At 38.6% G+C, this 19,852-nt stretch overlaps 1 protein-coding gene across 1 annotated transcript in view; it reads right to left on the bottom strand.

The window, feature by feature from the left end:
* Positions 1-19,852, bottom strand: part of LOC124613261 — a 151,751-nt gene that overhangs the window by 49,891 nt on the left and 82,008 nt on the right. The window contains exon 4 of the mRNA XM_047141953.1: positions 19,573-19,758. Coding sequence (XP_046997909.1) covers positions 19,573-19,758 — 186 coding nt within the window. The remainder of the gene's footprint in view (positions 1-19,572; positions 19,759-19,852) is intronic.

Here is a 19,852-nt window from a genome sequence, read left to right as displayed (position 1 = left end):
CCCCCTTACACTAACAAGTGTCTACTCACTCTTATTTAGCTAGAAGTTTTTGAAGCATGCAGTTGAAAAATGGTGTCCCAGTGTTCTGTTGGTGTTTTATTAATGAAGCACGTCATGAAAGTGTGTATGGAGTGTATCCTACAGACATTACTGTAATCAAAGATTTTTTTACTTACGAGTCGGCCCAGAGGTCATATCAACATGCAAGTACCATGAAATGAAATACTTAAAAAATTTCATCATCTTTTTGGTCAGTCTTCTGAGAAACATACGAAACCTATAACAAAAGGTCTATGAGAAATAACATTTCATCATTATTCTACAAATAAAAGCCCTTTTGTCAATCTCATACCAGGAAAATCATTGTGTCCAACATGTTATTCTAAGATATTCACAAGAGAAAGGATAGTGAAACCTTAGATGCAGAATTTTGTGACTTGTCAGCAACCATTGAAAAAGTAGATACAGCTTGTGAAATCCTGGGTATATCACCTGCTAGTAAAATTAGAAAACTAAGTCAAGATAAAAAAAACAAGTGCCTGGAATACAGAAACTGAGAAAGTGGCAGCTACATTCAAAAAGAATTTGGAAGTTTCAGTTCAAAATACAATTTGTACTAAAACAGATGGAAGTTCTAAAACTTCACCAACCAAATATGACAATTTGATAGAAAAACTAAAAACTAAAAGCAGTACTTCAAACAAAGAGGATAAAATTAAGATTATCAGTTTACTGCCGAATTCTTGGAGTCGAGGAAAAGTTCGTGATGAATTTAATGTGTCAGAACATCTTGTTAAGTTAACAAGACAATTATACCAGCATTACAAAAGAAAAGTGCATCTAATTTGGTAGATGAAAACATAATCAATAGAGTTGTTGAGTATTATGACGATGACAATAACAGCCACTTGGTGTCTGGCAAAAAAGACTTTCTGTGAAAGAAAATGGTTCTAAGATTCAAACACAAGAAAGGTTAATACTATGTAATTTAAATGAACTAGTCACTGAATTTAAAAAAGAAAATCCTGACATTAAAATTGGAAGATCAAAGTTTTGCGAGTTGAGACCAAGATAGTATATTGTTGCAGGGGCATCTGGCACCCATAATGTTTATGTTGGTTTGTATCATCAGAATGTACAGTCAATGATAGATGGGGACAATCTTACAGCTGACTATAAAGACCTTTTCGAAGTTATTGTATGCAATATTGACGGTTACAATTGTATGATCAAGGGAAAATGTGAAGATTGTCCAGGCAAACAAGCCTTACTTGACATGTCTGAAGAGTCCGAAGAAGACAATTTGATGCCTGACAATATAAAATACGAACAATGGGTGACACAAGACAGAACTGAAATGCTGACAGTCAAACTCGCGAGAAGAGTTTTTTGAAGTATTCGTGGCTAACCTTGAAAATCTGAAAATGCATCATTTTATTGCAAAAGCTCAAAGTAAATTTTTGAAAGACAAAAAGCAAACCTTGGCAGCTGATGAATGCTTAGTTCTTGCTTACTTTTCAGAAAATTATTCCTTTGTTGTTCAAGATGAAGTACAAGGGCACCACTGGGTAAACAAACAGGTCACAGTTCATCCATTTGTATTCTACTATAAAGATGAAAATAAAGTAATGAGCCACAGCTTTTGTGTCGTAAGTGACTACCTCGAACACAACACTGCAGCAGTGCACATTTTTCAACCAAAATTAACAAACTACATTAAATAATTAATTAAACTGATTTAATTTTTGGATGGGGCAGCAAGTCAATATACACTATATATATATATATATATATATATATATATATATATATATATATATATATATATATATATATATATATATATATATATATATATATATATCCTTTCATAAAGAAGATTTTGGGTTTGATGTACAATGGCACTTTTTCATTTCATGCCATGGGAAGAATGCTTCTGATGGTGTCGGGGGTACAACAAAGCGAGCTGTCACAAAAGCAAGTCTGCAGCAGACCGACGAGAATTATGTAACACCTCAAGAAATGTTTGAATTCTGTAAAAAACATATCAAAGGAATTACCTACGTTTTTGTACAATGTGAGGAAATACGAGAAGTCTATGACAGTGTCTTGAAGGAAAGGTACAACACCTGTCAGAAGATTAAAGGCACTCAATCTTTTCATTCTTTCGTGCCCCATTCACACAACTTACTGAAGTTTAAGATCACATCAACTTCGCCTGATAGTTAACTTCATCGGTGTGAAAAACCTGTACAATTGGTTCTTCAAAATAAGACATAGTGGCTTGTGTTTACAATAAACAGTGGTGGATTGGCAAAGTTGATAATACTGACTTTCAAAACCACGATGTAAATGCTGTATTTTATCACCCTCCAGGACCAAGGATTTTTTTTTTTTTAAATGAGGAGGATCAAGTTTGGATGCCACTTAAAAATGTACTAAGGAAGCTGTCTCCCATGGCATTTACAACTGTGACTGGGCGAACTTATAATCTAACACCCAAACTGAGTGAACAAATTTCTCAAATGTTCAATGAGCGATGTACTAAAAACGAATAACAAGAGAACTATATAATGTAATTAGCAGGCTTATTTTCAATTTTTAAAAAGTAACTAATCATAGATATGATTAAATTGTGTACTGTTACTGATATAAGCCTAGATATCACAGATGTTAAAAACATATTTTTTATTTTGTTTGTAATCTCAAAGTTGAAATTTATACTGAAGTTTGATATCATAAAGGTCTATTAACTGTCAAATTTTCAGATTTTTATTTGGTCCCCCAACAAAGATATTGCAGGCAACAAAATGGAAAAACTAAAAAAAAAAAAAAATCAATTTTTTAAGTGTAAGCTGTTCACCATTGATGCTCTATAGAAAGTAACTATACTATACAGTGTAATAACAGAAAATACATTAAAGCTGAGAAATTAATCTTTCTTTGTAAAACTACTGTTCAAAAATTGTGTTTTTTTTTTTTAATTTGTGGCTGATAACTATGAACTATTAAAAATTTATTAAAGAATACATTCAGCTAAGTGATAATGATGTTAATTTGTAGCCCAGAGTGTGTTAAACTAAATGCATTTTATCTGAAAGGCTTAGGAAAATCCACTACTGAATAATTGTAAAAAATGTAGATGCTTGCAAATACGAAAAAATGGATGCGGCCTGTAACAAATATGGCCGCCATTTCAAAATAATAAACAATAAATTTTGTTTAAAATATTTTTGTGACTACTAAACATCGCAAAATTCACCCAGCAAATATAATTTTTTTTCTGATATGGTCAAGCAACCAATTATTTTTTTCTTGGACCACTTGGTATGGATTTACCCTTAGGTAAAGGGGACAGGAAGGAACATAAACACAGGGGCTTGTGTCAGTTGAAAGTCTGGATCTCTTGGGCAGAAAGAGACCGAGGTCTCTAAGGTATAGGTTGTGTGCAGAGAGTGACAAATTCTCTGTTAAATGTTATACAACAAATGACCTTCCACAGCACACAGAGCGGGGGATTAGGAGGTGGGAGGAGACGCACATTGGTTCCTCTAGAGACAACAACTGCAAGTGTCATGATGCCACCAAGGTTCACCAGTCATGACTACGGACACAAGCACTTAAGACCAATTCACACAATACAGTATCACAAGGTGCAGAGAAGTTAATAGGTACAGACTTGCTGCGGTGTAAAGGCATTCGAAACCAATGAGGAATTGGGTAAGTCCCCCTTTTCTGTATGCATAAATACAGTACATGTCAGTGACATGAATGGAGATTTTATAGTCCCAGTCAGTGTCAAAAGTTTTGGATGGATGAAGTGATTCTGCTGAAGGATCTGATGACTGCTAATTTGGATGTTGTCCATTTGGTCCCAAGAAGTCACCAGATGGCACTAGGAAATACACATTTTACATTTCTTGATGTATGAACAATCACTGATGCATATCTCACACCAAACGTAACGGATACTCTTGAGAACTTGGGTCAATGTTAATATTTCTCCACCATGGATTTAAAGCATGAGTATCATCAACTGGAGGTATAACTAGATGATCAGCCGAAGACACCTTTTACCATCTGCAGGGGTCATTTTTAGTACCATCAAATGCCATTCAGACTCAAGAGTGTGACCACCACTTTTGAAGGATTATCGGATAGGGTACTTAGAAAATTGGAGCCTATGCACTTTGTAGTGTATCTGGATGACACCATCATCTTTTCAAAGGACATGGAACAGCATGTGCAATGGCAGGAGAAAGTGTTCAAAAGACTAAGGACAGCACGAGTAAAACTCAGCATTGATAAATGTCATTTTGCAGCAACAGAAGTAAATTATCTTGGGCAAGGAATTAGTCAGGAAAAGTGAGAAGAGATACACGATTAATATCAGCAAACAGTTAAACAATTGCAATCTTATTTGGGTCTGTGTAATTATTATTGTAAATTTGTGAAAAACTTTGCTGAAATTGCCGAACCTTTGAATTGTTTGTTACGGAAAGAAGAAAAATTTGAATTGTCTACTGATTGTCAAACAGCATTTAAAATGTTGATAGCAGATTTGACATCAGGTCCAATTTTGATATTTCCAATCTTCAAAACAGAATTCATTCTGTGTTCCAATGCAATAAATACAGCAGTAGGATGTGTGCTTAACCAGAGTACGGATGATAGAGAACATGCCTATGATTTAGTAGATTTGATTATGAAGTAGTGCACAAGCTGGGAAAGAGGAACACGAATGCAGATTGTTCGAGTAGGAATATTGCAGTCCTGTAAACACTGGGAAGAACAATTGCTGAGTAGCGAAAGGATCAGGCAGCTGACACAGACTGTCAGATATTCAAGTCGCAACTGCAGTTTGTCAAGCATGATGGTTTATTGCGCGAACAATAAAGTTTGGACTAAGACTGGTGTACCTGCAGTGTTTTGGGATGAAGTTTGAAACAAGCACATCACCATCTTTATGTCATGGAAGGCCATGGTGGGCAAAAAGCAGCTGATAAATGAGTTGCCAGGAAAGTTTGGTGGATTACCAGGAATAAAGATGTCAAGTAATACGTAAGTAACTGTATAACAAAAGGCTACCAGATGTGTCTCAGCCATTTTCATGTTTTAGCCCCTTTTAATAAGACACAGCAGGAAATATCTACATATTGACCATACTAGACCATTTCTCACAACATATTGTGATGACTGCAATCCCTGACCAACAAGTGGGAACAGTTTCCCAAGGAATGGTGAATGACTGGTGGCTCACATTAGGTGTTTCAGATACAGTAATCACAGATCAGAGCACTCATTGTATGTTGAATTTGATTAGAAATTGTGTCGACTGCTCCGCATTTGCTAGTTGCAGATTTGCCATTTTCACCTTCAAGCCAATAGAAGAACATAACCAGTTCATAGCATGATTTTGAAGTTGTTGAGCTAGTATGTTAATAGTAATGACAACTGGAATGTGTACCTAAGTTATGCGACTACTGCATACTATTTTAAAATTCACATGGCTACCAGTCTTTTGCTACCCACATTATATTATGTGTTTATTATACATTTTTCTCCCACACAGTAGTATGGGAGAAATATGTCTTCATGTTTCGAAGTGATGAAACAAAAAAATGGGAACTAATACCGGATTGGTGACAAAATTCACAACAAGCTTGCAAAAGGTTTGACAACAAGTGAAACAGACAAACACAAAGGCTTCAGGACACCAGGAGCAGATAGGACAACACATGGGGAAGTTGCAACAATGTAGGGTTGGCCAATGGGTGTTGGTGACAAAACCACACATACCTAATGGTATAACACAGAAACTCACGACACAATACCACAGACCTGACTGAGTACTAGAAATGACATTACCTGCCAATTTATGATACAGCCACCAACAAAAACTTTGATTAGTTATCCATGTTGGGTGAACTAAGCCATGAAAGGAGCTGTGTCTGCCTTGCCACAAACATAATCACTGTCTGCAGTATAGAATATGAAATATAGGATCACGAAGAAGGACAGACTACTTGTGAATAAAGTACCTTGTGAATAAATTACCTTGTGAATAAATTACCTTGTGAATAAAGTACCTTGTGAATAAAGTACCTTGTGAATAAAGTACCTTGTGAATAAAGTACCTTGTGAATAAAGTACATCTGACATGCCTTACGCACTTTGACCATGGCGATAGATAGGGTTTCAGATTACCATTCAATTATATTTTACTGCATTTGTTTTTATTTAAATTATTGGGGTGTATTTTTGTTGTCATTCTATTCATAGTATGTTTTAGGTGTCTGTTTACTTTTCTTTCTTTGTTCATACCACATATTAAGGTATAGTATGAGAATTAACTGCTGAACTAATGCAAAGTACATGAGATACTGTATGGGTTTTGAATAGATACTTAGAAGCAGCACAAAACTGACTGAACACGATGGACAGAAGAATTAACTGTGGTAAGGTTGCTCCAAGACAGACAGTCTGAATGACACAAGGGTGGAGGTAACTATGTTACAAGAGGCAATACACCACACCATGAACGGGCAAGTAAGTTCTACACAGTTATCACCCCAGCAATTCTTAACTAGACAATGCGAAGGGGTAAAGGAATTTATCCCAGAGTAACGGCACACAACTAACTGAAAGAAACTTGGCACTATTCTATCATGTGTCCACAGTGGAAATGAGAATTGATGATGCCAGATTACATGTATTAATTCAATTTCCAATAGCAGCCAGGAAAGTGACATTATCAGAGCTTTTCGGTACATCCTTACCGTATTTACTCGAATCTAAGACGCACTCGAATCTAAGCCGCACTTGAAAAATGAGACTCGAAATAAAGGAAAAAAAAAAATTCCCGAATCTAAGTCGCACCTGACATTTGAGACTCGAAATTCAAGGGGAGAGAAAAGTTTTAGGCCGCACCTCCAAATCGAAACAAATTTGGTCCATTGTAATATGAGACAATTTAGGTCGAATGAATGACGAGACAACTACAGTAGTTTGGTTCGAGTCGTAAGCTTAGCAGTTAAGCTTTACCACGTAGGTAATGCGTCAGGCGCTCCGTCCGTATTTATACGGGTACCCTTCCTTTTTCACGTGCTTCGTCTGGTTTGAGTCGATTGCTTATTTTGCTTTGATCTGATAAGTGCCGTTTACTTTGTTATAGGTGTTTGCGTCACTCTAAGCTGAAAATGCATTACTGCATTGTGTCATGCATTGTTTGTCGCATGCTGATGGTGCGTGTTTACGGCCTGTCGCGGCTCGCGGCATGGCTTGCTTTTGTGCGCGCTACCGCCGCGTACATTTAAAAAGAGAGAGGAATCGTCTCATTAGCGAAACAATGGCAAGAGACTGCTATTTGTTGTTACTTACACTGCTGCTTTCTTTGATAATGATCAGCAAGAATCAAATAATAGACTGCGTATGATAGAACATGTTCTGAACGAGAATTAGGCGAAAATTTTTCTCCGTTTGAAAATCTTTGCGGCCGCTTCTTTATTACATCAAATTCTGCACAGAAATTAGAGTCATCTTAGATTTAAAAATCTAGTCACTTGCCGTGCTTCATTTCTGACTGTATCACTATTAGGCATAAGAATAATACGAATATAAACATGACACGATTCGTATATTCTTCCGCGTTTGCTGTTGTCTCACTCTAGTTTCGTAGTTTATTAGGCAGACAGGATTTATATGAGATAGCAGCAAACACGAAAGAATACATGGCAAAATGTTTATATTCGTATTATTCTTATGGTGAAGAGAATACTGTATGTGATTCAAATTTCATCAGGTTCCTATTAGCAACCATCTCTTCTCACAGATAGGAAAAAATTCAGAACGTAGAGTTGGCCATATTGACAAACATCCCAAACAGTCTTGCCAGTCAGATTTTCGTAGTACACTGAAATTGTGCTACATTCGAAGATGAACAATACGGAATTTGTATTTACTTCGTTGGATAATGTATGAAAATGCAGTGGTCGAAACTCGCGGCGGAGAAAAAAAGCTCGTCTTCCACTTTTTTTAAAATTTATTTACTGACGCAGAGGTTTTGGCGCCAGTATTTATGTTTGTGCCTACAAAGCATGCATGCGTAGGGCTACATATATTCGACGGCAGAAGTTAGTTGTGGCGGCACGTACCAACATTTTTCATAACTTCCGCTTCCTTTGCACTCGATTCTAAGCCGCAGGCGGTTTTTTGGATTACGAAAACCGGAAAAAAAGTGCGGCTTAAATTCGAGTAAATACGGTAACCAGTGAGGTGAGAAATAGCAGGGAAATGGGTACAGGTACAAACTAAGGAAGTTTGGAACAAAGGGAGAGCCTCGCTTTTGTGACATTGCAAGATTTATTGGGAAAGTCAGAGGGAAAGTAATATATGATACAGATGCCAACAAAAACTGTGCACCAGACACTCACTGATTGTTTTGGAAATAAAGATAGGGAATAGTAAAAGGTTGTGTATAAACTGATAGACAAACTTTTAATTATATGGGATTTGTGTCTGTGATAGAAATATTACAGGATAATATAGACTGGTATATGAAAATGCAAAGTACGGGGCAAGCTGAAGCAAGTGAATGTCAAAGAGAAGCGTTAATGCCACGTCCAAAATTCCAGAGTGGACATACACTGGGTTTAATGGCTAGTACAGAGTTATGAAACAACGGAATACCAATAAATGGTATAGTTTGTGACATAGCAGAAACGACTTTTGTCTACCAGTTACAGTCACTGGCATAACCACACTCAAGCGGACACAGCTTACCCTATGTTGTACTGGCCCGAGAAGCCACTAGAAGTGCTGCCTATTCAAAACTTAACCTTCCTGAATAAGACCCTAAACTGGGACATCCCACACTCACTCAATAACCTAGTAGCAACGCAGGAAGGGAGAATTATGGCAGAGTAAATGCTCTGACACATACTGGAATATCACAATAGACAATCTCAATCTCACAATATCACCACTACAAGCGAAACATCGACCAACATTGTACTGGTTCTGACTGCAATTTGTGTAATCTACTCCTGTTTAGAGTAAAAGTAAGCATATCAGTCACATTTACCTGTACATCAAATACAAGTTGGCTGGTTTATAAATAAACTGAGGGAATAATAAGAGGTTATGTATATACAGTTACATAAACTTCTAATTATATGAAATTTGTATCAGCAAATAAGGAATAGCTTTGATAAGGATCAGGTGCTTAACTCAAGGAGTTGGACACAGACTATAATGCTTATGAATTAGGTGTCAGCCCAAGAAATCATGAGATTCAGTTTTATTTGTATGGAAGGATAACTATGTTGAGCAATGTATAAATGTTACTGTGAAATGTGGGTGGTGAGACTGTAACACAATCACTAAAAATTTGTCAATGTTCTTCACTGGTTACACCAGAAGACAAGTCGTCCGAGTCACTGATCAGCAAACTGTCAGCTAGGAGGCAATGTTGTGCAGACCAAGGCAAACACAGAAGTGACTGCAATATGTGGGACCAGCTTGGCACCCGAGTCCACAAGTTAGGCACAATGGCATCATGGCAACAGACAGATATTGTGATACTGGTGACAGAGCAGAGTGCCACAAGAAAGCCCAGTTATAACACAGCAACAACTATTCAGCCACTGCCTGAAAGATGAAGTTACTATGTCTGAAGCCTCTGCGAGAACTGACCACACGAGAAAACTAGTACACATGATGTCACTAATACACATGATGTCAATGTTCCAGCATAAATATTACACCTTTCTTAATCTCACTCTCAGGTGCAGCTATCGTCTGGTACAGGCGAGGCTATGCCAGTCAACCTCCTGCATGCCTAATTGTCTACAATCATCTATGAAGTTATGAGTCTTGCTGGACAGACTCTGCAAATGCAAGCTGCAGCTCCAACTAACGACTCTTCGCTGATGGGGTGCAGAGACCACCATCTATCTGCTGGCCTACTGCAGGTTGACCAGCAGGGCCAGGAACCTGTAGGCCATTCATCATTGTGAGATGGAGCCATGCTGCTGATCACCCCATTCCTGCAGCTAAAATTGATGCTGCAGGCCTCTGTCTCCAAACTGGAGGCTGCAGGTCAAACTCTACATGATGAAGACTTCCTCAGGCTGAGCTGGAGGGTAAGTTTCTTCGGTGCACAACCTCAATGAAAGCACGTTAAAGATTGGCCCATGGAGGCTGCTGTCCACTGCTGGCCAGTGAGAGCTGCATCAGTTGGCACCTTGGGGCCATCAACTGAGCTGTGACATAATGGCTGCCACATGAGCCTTTCGCAACATAGCAGAGGTTGCCACCACCTGGGGAAGACAATCCCATACTTCTGATTATTGAATGTTTTGTTGCGAATAATGTTTTCTTCACCCTCTCTAATGTGATCGGATCCTTCTCACCACACCCTACTTGGTTTAATCATGACAACCACAGGGGTCTGTTTCTGGACTCCAGATCCCTAAGACATTTGTGCAATTAGATGGGGTACTACAGCAAATACACACAATGGAATTTCTGGATTTGCACTGGTATAACTAAGCGTGACAGGAAGAGCTTGGGAGTGTAAAGAGTTAGACAGGAGAACAAACCTTTTATAGAGAAGCATGCCAAGGAACTGGTAATTCACAATGGCGTTCATCTCAGATAATGTGTTGGAATTGTGGCAAGCCTATAAGGACGGAATGTGTGGGAAGGAGAGCCGAAACCAAGAATTATCATGATTACAGCTAGGACAGGGTAGATTGATTAGTGCCATAAAGGATAAGGGAAGTCCACATTCACACTTTGTATGTGTGGCTATGAGTAATGGAACAGTCTGAACGTTGCTTGATTTAGGCAGTATGATCTCAGCAGTTGATTATAAATCATTCTTGGAGCTTCAAGAAAACTGTAATTGGAAGAGGTTGGTAGTAGATAAGAGGAAATATCTGAATGCAGATAAAATGAGTTTGCTGTGAGTGTTTACAAATCAAGGTCATGATTGGGGAGCTTGCTTGGAAGGTTAGCATGTGTACTCTGGCGGCAGATTTTATTGCTAAGATGGGTCTGCTTCATAAGAGGATGGTGCAACAATTTAAGTTTGAGCTGCAGGTGCCAATTCAGTTTTTGCGGCATGGGTGGGGTGGTGTGTGTGTGTGGGGTGGGGGGATGATTACAGAGGCATATGATAAACCCAGTGCAGAAGCAGGTAGTCTGGAAAGTCAGATGCTCCGAGTTCACCAGAGTATTAGAATATCATATTGCATTAAGTGATCAGGTTCTGATCAAGATGCCATCCTAAAGACTGTCACCACTGAGAATGAAAGTATTAAGACAACATGTGGAAATTAAGATTTAACCGCACCATTTAAATCTCCATATGCTACTAAAATATTCTTGGCGCCTAAATAAAATGGCAAGCACTGCTCCATAGTGGACTACCGTGAACTAAATAAAAAGGTAGTACTGAGACCAGTGCAGTTGCCAGATTTGTATTCATTTTTCTGGTGGTTTAAGAGAGTGCAGGCATTTGACACCTCAGATCTTAATCAAGCTTATAATCAGATGTCTTTATGTGAAGATTCAAAGCCAGTTATGGCCTTTGTGACAGACTAGAACTTGCTTGAATTTAACCATGTCCATTTTGTGTTGGCAACAAGTGCTGCTATCCTCTCGAGGATTTGGTGGTACATAGCTCAGCCCAGTCACATATGCAGCATTTGCAGAAGGTTTTTTGAATGATTAAAAAACAGTGGGATTTACAGTTAATCCACATATATATTCCACAAGCCATCATATCGTTCATGGTATACTGCACCTTATATTACTTCCAGTCACTTCCTTTCCTGTTCCAGTCACAAATAGAGCAAGGGAAAAATGACTGCCTATACACCTCCATATGAACTTTAATTTCTCTTATCTTTGAGGTCCTTATGCAAAACATATATTGGCGGCAGTAGAATCATTCTGTAATCAGCTTCAAATGGTTGTTCTCTAAATTTCTCAATAGCATTCCATGAAGAGAAAGTTCTCTTACCTCCAGGGAGACTGACCTGAATTCACAAAACATCTCCATAATACTTGCAAGTTGATCAAACCTACCAGTAACATATCTAGTAGCCTGCCTCCGAATTGCTTCAGTGTCTTCTTTCAATCTAACTTGGTGGGCATCTCAAACACTCTAGCAGTGATCAAGAATAGGTTGCACTTGTGTTCTATATGCAGTCTCCTTGACATATGAACCACACTTTCCTAAAATTCTACCAATAAACTGAAGTCAACCATTCACTTTCCCTACTATAGTCCTTTCATGCTCATTCCATTTAATATCATTTTGTGATGTTACACCAAGATATTTAAGCAACATCACTGTGTCAAGCAGTACATTATTAAATTTGTATTTGAAAATTCCTCTAATAAGTTGCTAGGTGAAGGAATTTATATTAATAAGCAATTCCCACTATTGCAAAATGTCAAGCCAGGCTTGTCAGCATTGCATTTTTTTTTTTCATTTTTTTCATTTATTTATTTATTTATTTATTTATTTAGGAAGTTCATTACTGGTTTCATGGAGAATGCAGCTCCATTTAACAAGTTACACTGAAAGGATGTAATTTCTTTGGGGGTCTTTCCAGGAAGCCTCATTTTTGGCAGTAAGCACACTGAAGTCAGCCCTGATATTAGCATTACTGAACTTCAACACAGAATGCTTTCTACAGATGGGTGTGTTGGCTCTAGGGATAGGGTGGTTTTGTTGCAAGAGTAATAAGGGATAAGAAGGTAATATCTGTGTTTCAAGGGGTTTAAATAAACTAGACGGACGGTACAGTTTTCTATGAATTGGAGGCTGTAGCCATGTTATTTGTCATGGAGACATTTTGATATTATCTCTAATACTGAGTTCATCCTGGAAACTATCAATCACATGCTCAGCTGGGTGTTAGTCAGACCAAGAAAAACTGAGTGCATTACCAGGTGAGCAATGAGCATTTTGTCCTTTAAATTTGAGATCTATAACATTAGGGGCTCAGAGAATATGGTCACAGATGGTACGAGTTGTCTGTTTTAGTGCGATGAGAGTAATCCAGGAGACAATCAGCTGGTGGTAGATTGTGGTTTGTGGATGGTGGTGATAGGCTGATTCTGTCGCTATTCCAGTATTTCCATGAATCTTCTGTGGTATTTTTTTAAGAATATACACCATCGTGATTTCGATATCACAACATATTGTAGAAAATAAAATAAGCTCCAAATCACATCTTAGTAAGACGATAACAAAATTTTAGAAAATGAAAAAATTGGCGGAAAGTTGCATCTTAGTTAAAACAGAAACAATAAATTCTAGAAAATGAAACTGGCTGAAAATTGCTTTTAAGTAACATCAACCGTAACACTTTTCATCAACTCAAAATTGTTTACAGCTTCTTCCTCATTCTGAGGACTGGTAGTGGCAGGAGTGACTGTGAATGCCTTCCTGCTCGCCACACATCTCAGTGTACAATTTGAGTTTGTCGTTGGCTGCCTAATTTTCACCAAAGCCGTGCTCCAAAAGCTTTTTGAGATCTCCAAGTTTGACTTTTGGAAGTTCTACACCTGCTGTGATTGGTGCTGGACTGTTTGCATTGCTGAGACTTCTCCCTTTCTTCAGGATGCTCTTCCCTCTCCAGCTTCAAACTGTAAAAGGTCTCTCTATGAAGTAGACAAATCATCTAGATTCTCAGAAGCTTCAAGAAGAAACCATCGATGTAGTGTGCTGATTATTTTATGTTTTTATTCTGACCTTCACATCCATCAGAAAACAACAGAAGTTTTTTCACACTTTCGAAGTTTAGGTGAGTTAGTCTGTGATGAACCATTGATGCTGTTTGGTTTGATCTTTTGGCTTATTCATGTTCCAACCAAGTATACAAAAACAATGTCTGTTTTGGTTGCAGACTGTAAACATGTAAAGGTACATTTGATGGAAATAATAGACCACTTGGTCTGGCACTTCTGGTAGTACTAGATTCTTTTGACAGTCACAGCTGAGAGTTAACTCACCCTCGTTATTTTCTTCCAGCATTGTGCAGAACACGACAGGTTTCATTTTGTGCATTTGGACTGGGTTTGCAGGCTCTGCTTTTTGGTACTTCATTTTTCCTCTTCAATATGATTTTCCAGCAATGAGCATGTCTAACAGGTAGCACTCCTGTAGTAATAGTACTTGACAACATTTTCATGGTTCTCTTCAATACATGATCCACAATTTCATTATGCTCAACTTGCTACTTAAATACACTCTTTGGGTGTTTGTTCCTTGAGAATAGTGACGTTCTAAGGGGAAAAACTTTTTAATGTGACTTTTTACAAATTCTTTTCTTCATACAACTTGGTTCTTCTATCATCTCCTCTTATCTCAGCACTGCATCTTGGTCTACAATTTTGTGGCACAACCCAGTAACCCTACATTTCTTAACTTGAAAAGCTGAAAAGTCGCTTTGCAAACAGAAACATTCTCAATCTCCTCACCCCTCTTTTTTTGTCATCCCGCTGAATATTCCTTTAGGGAACGTGGTAGAAACATGTTGAGCTATGCAGCTGTTCTGCCATTCACAGATTCTTTTATGGTAAAACGTTTGCTAATTTGTTATGTCTTTCATGGTAAGCTCATTACATCTTAATTTTCCGAAGGGATGTTTGCAATCAGGCATCTCTAGGAAGGAATTATCTGAAACAAAGTCCCATGCTTAAGCATGCAGAAGCAGTAAACGGTGATGGAGGCATAGGGGTGGAGTGGGAGGGTGGGGGGGGGGGGGGGGGGGAGACAGTGCCATGATGACACCATTACAGGTCTTGAGAAGTAGACATGACTCTCTGCACAGAGGTAAAATTAAAGGGGTAGTAAGCACGACGAGCTAAGTTAAAAACCAGGTAGCATATATAATAAGGCATTGTTATACCATACGATTGGTAGAAAATTTCATTTCTTACTGCCAGCACCCCACCTCCCACAGTGGTTGCTTATAATCCTCACCAACGGACAATTCTTGCAAAATTGAAACTGGGAGTAATCTGGAAACAGGGCAAGTGTAGTATATAGTGCAACTACACAGGATTGCACACTCTCCTTGCTGCTCCTTCAACATGTGCTGCATTTAACACAAATTTTCTTTAGTTCTGCTATACACTGGATTCTTACTTCATTGCCAGATAGCTACCAGTTTCAGTTTTGCAGAAATGTCCATTAAATTGGTCAGAGTACACCACTGTGTAGTGGAGAGTACAGATTGTACCACAAATTTGTTGAGGTTCTGTCATAACAATTAGAGTCAACACAGCTGGGTAGTGTGCCCAACTCAAAATCGACAAAAAATTCATTTAGTGGGTTTTACATCTGGGCTACTCATTTGTAAAAGAGTAGCTATTTGCGATGGATTTGCTGTCAATAATGCAGACCAGAAGAGGAGGATAGGATATTTGGTGACCAAGTCAGTGGACAGGCCTTTTCAGCGAATGTGTATCAGTTTTGTGGACCCATTGCATAAGTCGAATGCAGGAAACAGGATTATTTTTGGTTTGTGTTGATGCATTTATGGGACTTTTCCAATTATTGTTCTATGCTAACAGCAGCTCATGTAGCAATCCAAAAATTACACACAATTTTCAGTACCTCTGAGCCTCAACAGTCTGTATTAACTGATAATGTGACTTCATTTACCGCACACAGCTTCCAGCAATATGGGAGTGCATCATGCAACAATATCTCATTATCCTAATCCGTTTTACATGGAGTGCATTAATGGAAACCTTGGGTTGGACCCAATAACCTGCCACAGCAATAACCACAGAGTATGGGATCACTTGCTCCTGTGGTTAATGATTGCGTGCAATTTATGGTCTATTGATGACCTCTTGCTTGAAAAAGAGAGTTTGGCTAAAAGAAAATTCAGGAGGCTCATAAGAGGGGAGCCACACATTTTAATAGGGAGCAGAAGTCAAACACTTACCGACTTGTTGGCAAGGTCTTTGTTAGGAATTTTCAGTGTGTTAGCATCCCTTCTGGATGGATGACCAAGAAGTTGTGCAGATTTAAGGGTTCCTTGGAGACTGAAAGGTTTCTTATTCCATCACTATTTTGCTAAGTGATCTAATTAAGGAGAAGGAAATCAGGGTTCACATTAACCCCCAGTTCTGAGGGCTCCCAGACATGTTGCTGCATTAAGGGCGGAATGTTCCAAGTGTGGCACTATTTTGACTTAGCCTTCTAGGTTGGCATCAATTCCTGTACTTTGCCACTGGTGAGTGCAGTTTGTCTCTCTGGTTTGGAAGTGCTTATCTGGCTGTGCACTGTGGGCAGTGAACAGGGCCATGAAAACAGACATGGTACCTCTGCAACCAAGTCATAAGTTGATAGTGGGCTTGTTGGTATTTCGCCATCTGCAAGCATGGAGTTATTGTGGGCCTGCACAGAACTGAACAGTCTTGAGGTGCTGCAATCTGTGGTTTACGGATTTGCTGATAGTGATCTGTGTCCCATATACCTCAAACAAGGGAAAGTCTAAGTTGGAATATCAACAGTATAATTATAATGAAAAGGACAGACTGCTACTCACCGTAAAGATGACACACTGAGTTGAAGACAGGCATGATGAAAAAGAGTGTTATATATAAAGGTTTTTGTCAAAGCCTTCTTCAGGAAAGAGAGACACACACACACACACACACACACACACACACACACACACACACCGCTACCACCAGCCACTCCAGCTAGAGAGCAACAGAAATGCACTGAATGGCAGCATCAATCCGGAGCAGGGTGGGGAAGGGGGAGGGATAGCAGCGTACATGTTTGGGGAAGAGGAATCAGTGTTGCCTGGTGGAGCATGCAGGTGGTAAGACAGGGCTGACAGGCGACCGTCAGCTCTCTCCTGCCACATGCACGGTCCACCAGGCAGCACCGATTCCTCTTCTGCCCACCTGCACCCTGTTATCCCTCTCCCTCGCTCTCCCCCCCCCCCCCCCCCTTCCTCTCTGGACTGTTGCTCCCATTCAACACATTTCTGTTGCTCTCTGACTGGAGTGGCCAGTGGTATGCATCGTGTGTGTGTGTCTAATGTGTTTGTTCATATCCATATGTGACACACAAAAAATGGCTCTGAGCACTATGGGACTTAACATCTGAGGTCATCAGTCCCCTAGAACTTAGAACTACTTAAACCTAACTAACCTAAGGACATCACTCACATCCATGCCTGAGGCAGGATTCGAACCTACGACTGTAGCAGTCGCGCGGTTCCGGACTGAAGCACCTAGAACCACTTGGCCACCGTGGCCGGCTGTGACACACAAAGCTATGTTGTGGCCACAATGTGTGCATAATAGATCATGGCAAGTAACATTCATTTCTGAAGAGGTACTGTAATCTGCTAGATAACTGCAGTTATATTATCCATCAACTACCTGTATACAGTGCATCAGTGCTGTGTTAATAACAGATTATATTGAACTGGTGATCCACAGTGCTTGACGTTTGCTGTATAATTATACAGACATTGGATGAGTGTGTTGTCAATGGACAGCTGGCTTGCTAGATTTTGTATGTTATGATTAGCGTACTTGGACTGGTTGGCTGCACTAACCTGTAGCTCCTGTTACTAATAGAAGGCACAGTTGTTTTCTGTTCCTAATACCGAGCTGTTTCAAGTCAGTTTTTGAGGTATATTTTGTGCCTTGTATGTGCCGGCAGACAGAGGTTCAACCATCAAGTTTTATGTTACAGCAGTATTTAGAAGGCAAAGAACCAGGCTTCTGCAAAAGGGTGGCTTCATTCTTAATTGTTTTTAATTGTATTTATATTCTTATTTGGTTTTAATTGTATACAATAAAATCTTGATTCTTTTTGACACATTGTAGTTCTGAACTTGCTTGCACTGGCTTGTCGTTCTGTGCTGTGTAACACTGAACACAGTGCTAAATTAAAATAAATATTGTTTCATCAATACTTTTTCTTTTTATTGCTTCTGGAGTAACATTTAGCTCAGCAAGCAAGCTATTTAATTTAAATCAGTTTAATGAATGTAACTTATCGTTCAGAACAAATCAAATTTATAGTTTTTTGATGCTTACTAAGCTTCTCAATAAATAGATAAATTTTGTACTGTTAACCTGAACTTCATCGATCAATTCCACCTTTTATTCTACGGACCCACTTCGCATATCACTTCAGACTTGGACTTGGTGTCACTATCTGATTTGTGTTAAATCCAGTATGCTGCAATACCTTTAATTACAACAACTTGACAAACTTTCATTGTGTTAATTACTTACCACATTTTGTTTTTGTCTCCTTAGTAATAATTTTTCCAATGAAAATGCATTTGATAGCACTGCTCTTGCATTGGCAAGCATAAAATTATTTAATGTGGTAAGGTGAATTTCTGTGCAAAATACCTATGATGAACTCTAAAAACACTGTGCAGTAACAACTGCTACACATGCCCATGGGACATGCACTGGGATGAACATCACAGTATGCAACCAACAGTTATCACTAAAATTTATTTACAAATATTAGGCTAATGAATTAGTTCAAAGAATTTTTGTTTAGTGTCTTGTTTTGAAAGTTCCTACGAGTGTATTAATCAATTATCATTGATGACAAGTTAATATTTATGCACAGTTATTTCCCACCTTAAATGCACTGGCTGTTTGTAACATTTCTACTGTAATATGCAATCCATCATAAACAGTCGCACATTGTGCAAGTTTGCTGCCATTTTCATGTCTACGGGATATTGTTCCAACCGAACACTCCAAAATGGTTTATGAAGCCAAATTGAGTTGTGTAAGTAAGTAAAGGTCTTAATAAGTATAACAACCTAAGAGGAAAAATATCTTTTCATCCAAAAACTCTTTGACTATAGTGGCCATTATGAGGAAAACGTCGGGTAATTCAAGTAAAATTAGTACAGTTTCTTGTAAAATGACCACACCAAGCTGATAAAAGTCATTCACGTAATGGTCATCTTCTGGCAGAAACAATCCTGTGAACAGTTGTTGCCACTTCATAAGAATACTTATGTCTGGCTTAGATAGAAACTCGTGTCAGAATCTCTCAGAAAACTGTTTTCATTTGCAGTGTGAGTTTCCACTGAAGCTAGCCACAGACGGCTGTATATAGTTGGCCGACAGCTGGTTGCAGACAGCTGTATGCAGCTGATAATGTGATTGCAGGACCAGTTCTGCCAGATGGCCATTAGGTCAAAACTAGTTGCAGAGTAGTAAAACAAAAACTTTTCATGCCTTGGTGTGGTTATTTTACAAGAAAATATCTTCATATTAAAGCTATGCTGCACAATTTTAAGACAATTTTAAAATTGCTCTTCTGGATATACTTGACAAAAGAAAAAACTGACATTTTGCTTTCCATTCACGTCAGTGCTGCATTTGTTTTCAACAAACATTTTTTGTGCTTTGAACCACATAGAAATGTCAGTTGGCCATATAGTATTTGCAACACTTGTTTCCGTGCATATTAGGCAGTGCATGAAATGAAAGTTACTAATCCATTACATATCTTACACATCCTTCAGGCCTTACCTCATCCAAAAATCTTCTCTGTTTCTCTTCAGTGAGAAAAATTTCTGACCTATCATCATGATATGGAAATCTATTTTGCAATTTTTTGTAATACAGACCATTATGTCTGTAATCAGTGTCTGTTGCCGGTTGGACATTTCTTGTGGGCAAAACCTCATTGTACAGTCCACTTTGTGCCTCATACACCTATAAAGAGAAGTACATATGATTATAAGATCATCTAGTATTCTTCCCGAATCACAACACAAAGTACAGAAACAAAAAATTATGTCTTCAGCTG

This window comes from Schistocerca americana, chromosome 4, assembly GCF_021461395.2.
Source record: "Schistocerca americana isolate TAMUIC-IGC-003095 chromosome 4, iqSchAmer2.1, whole genome shotgun sequence".
Lineage (NCBI taxonomy): Eukaryota > Metazoa > Arthropoda > Insecta > Orthoptera > Acrididae > Schistocerca > Schistocerca americana.
The sequence above is the reverse complement of the archived record's forward strand: the minus strand, read 5'-3'. Positions and strand labels throughout refer to the sequence as shown.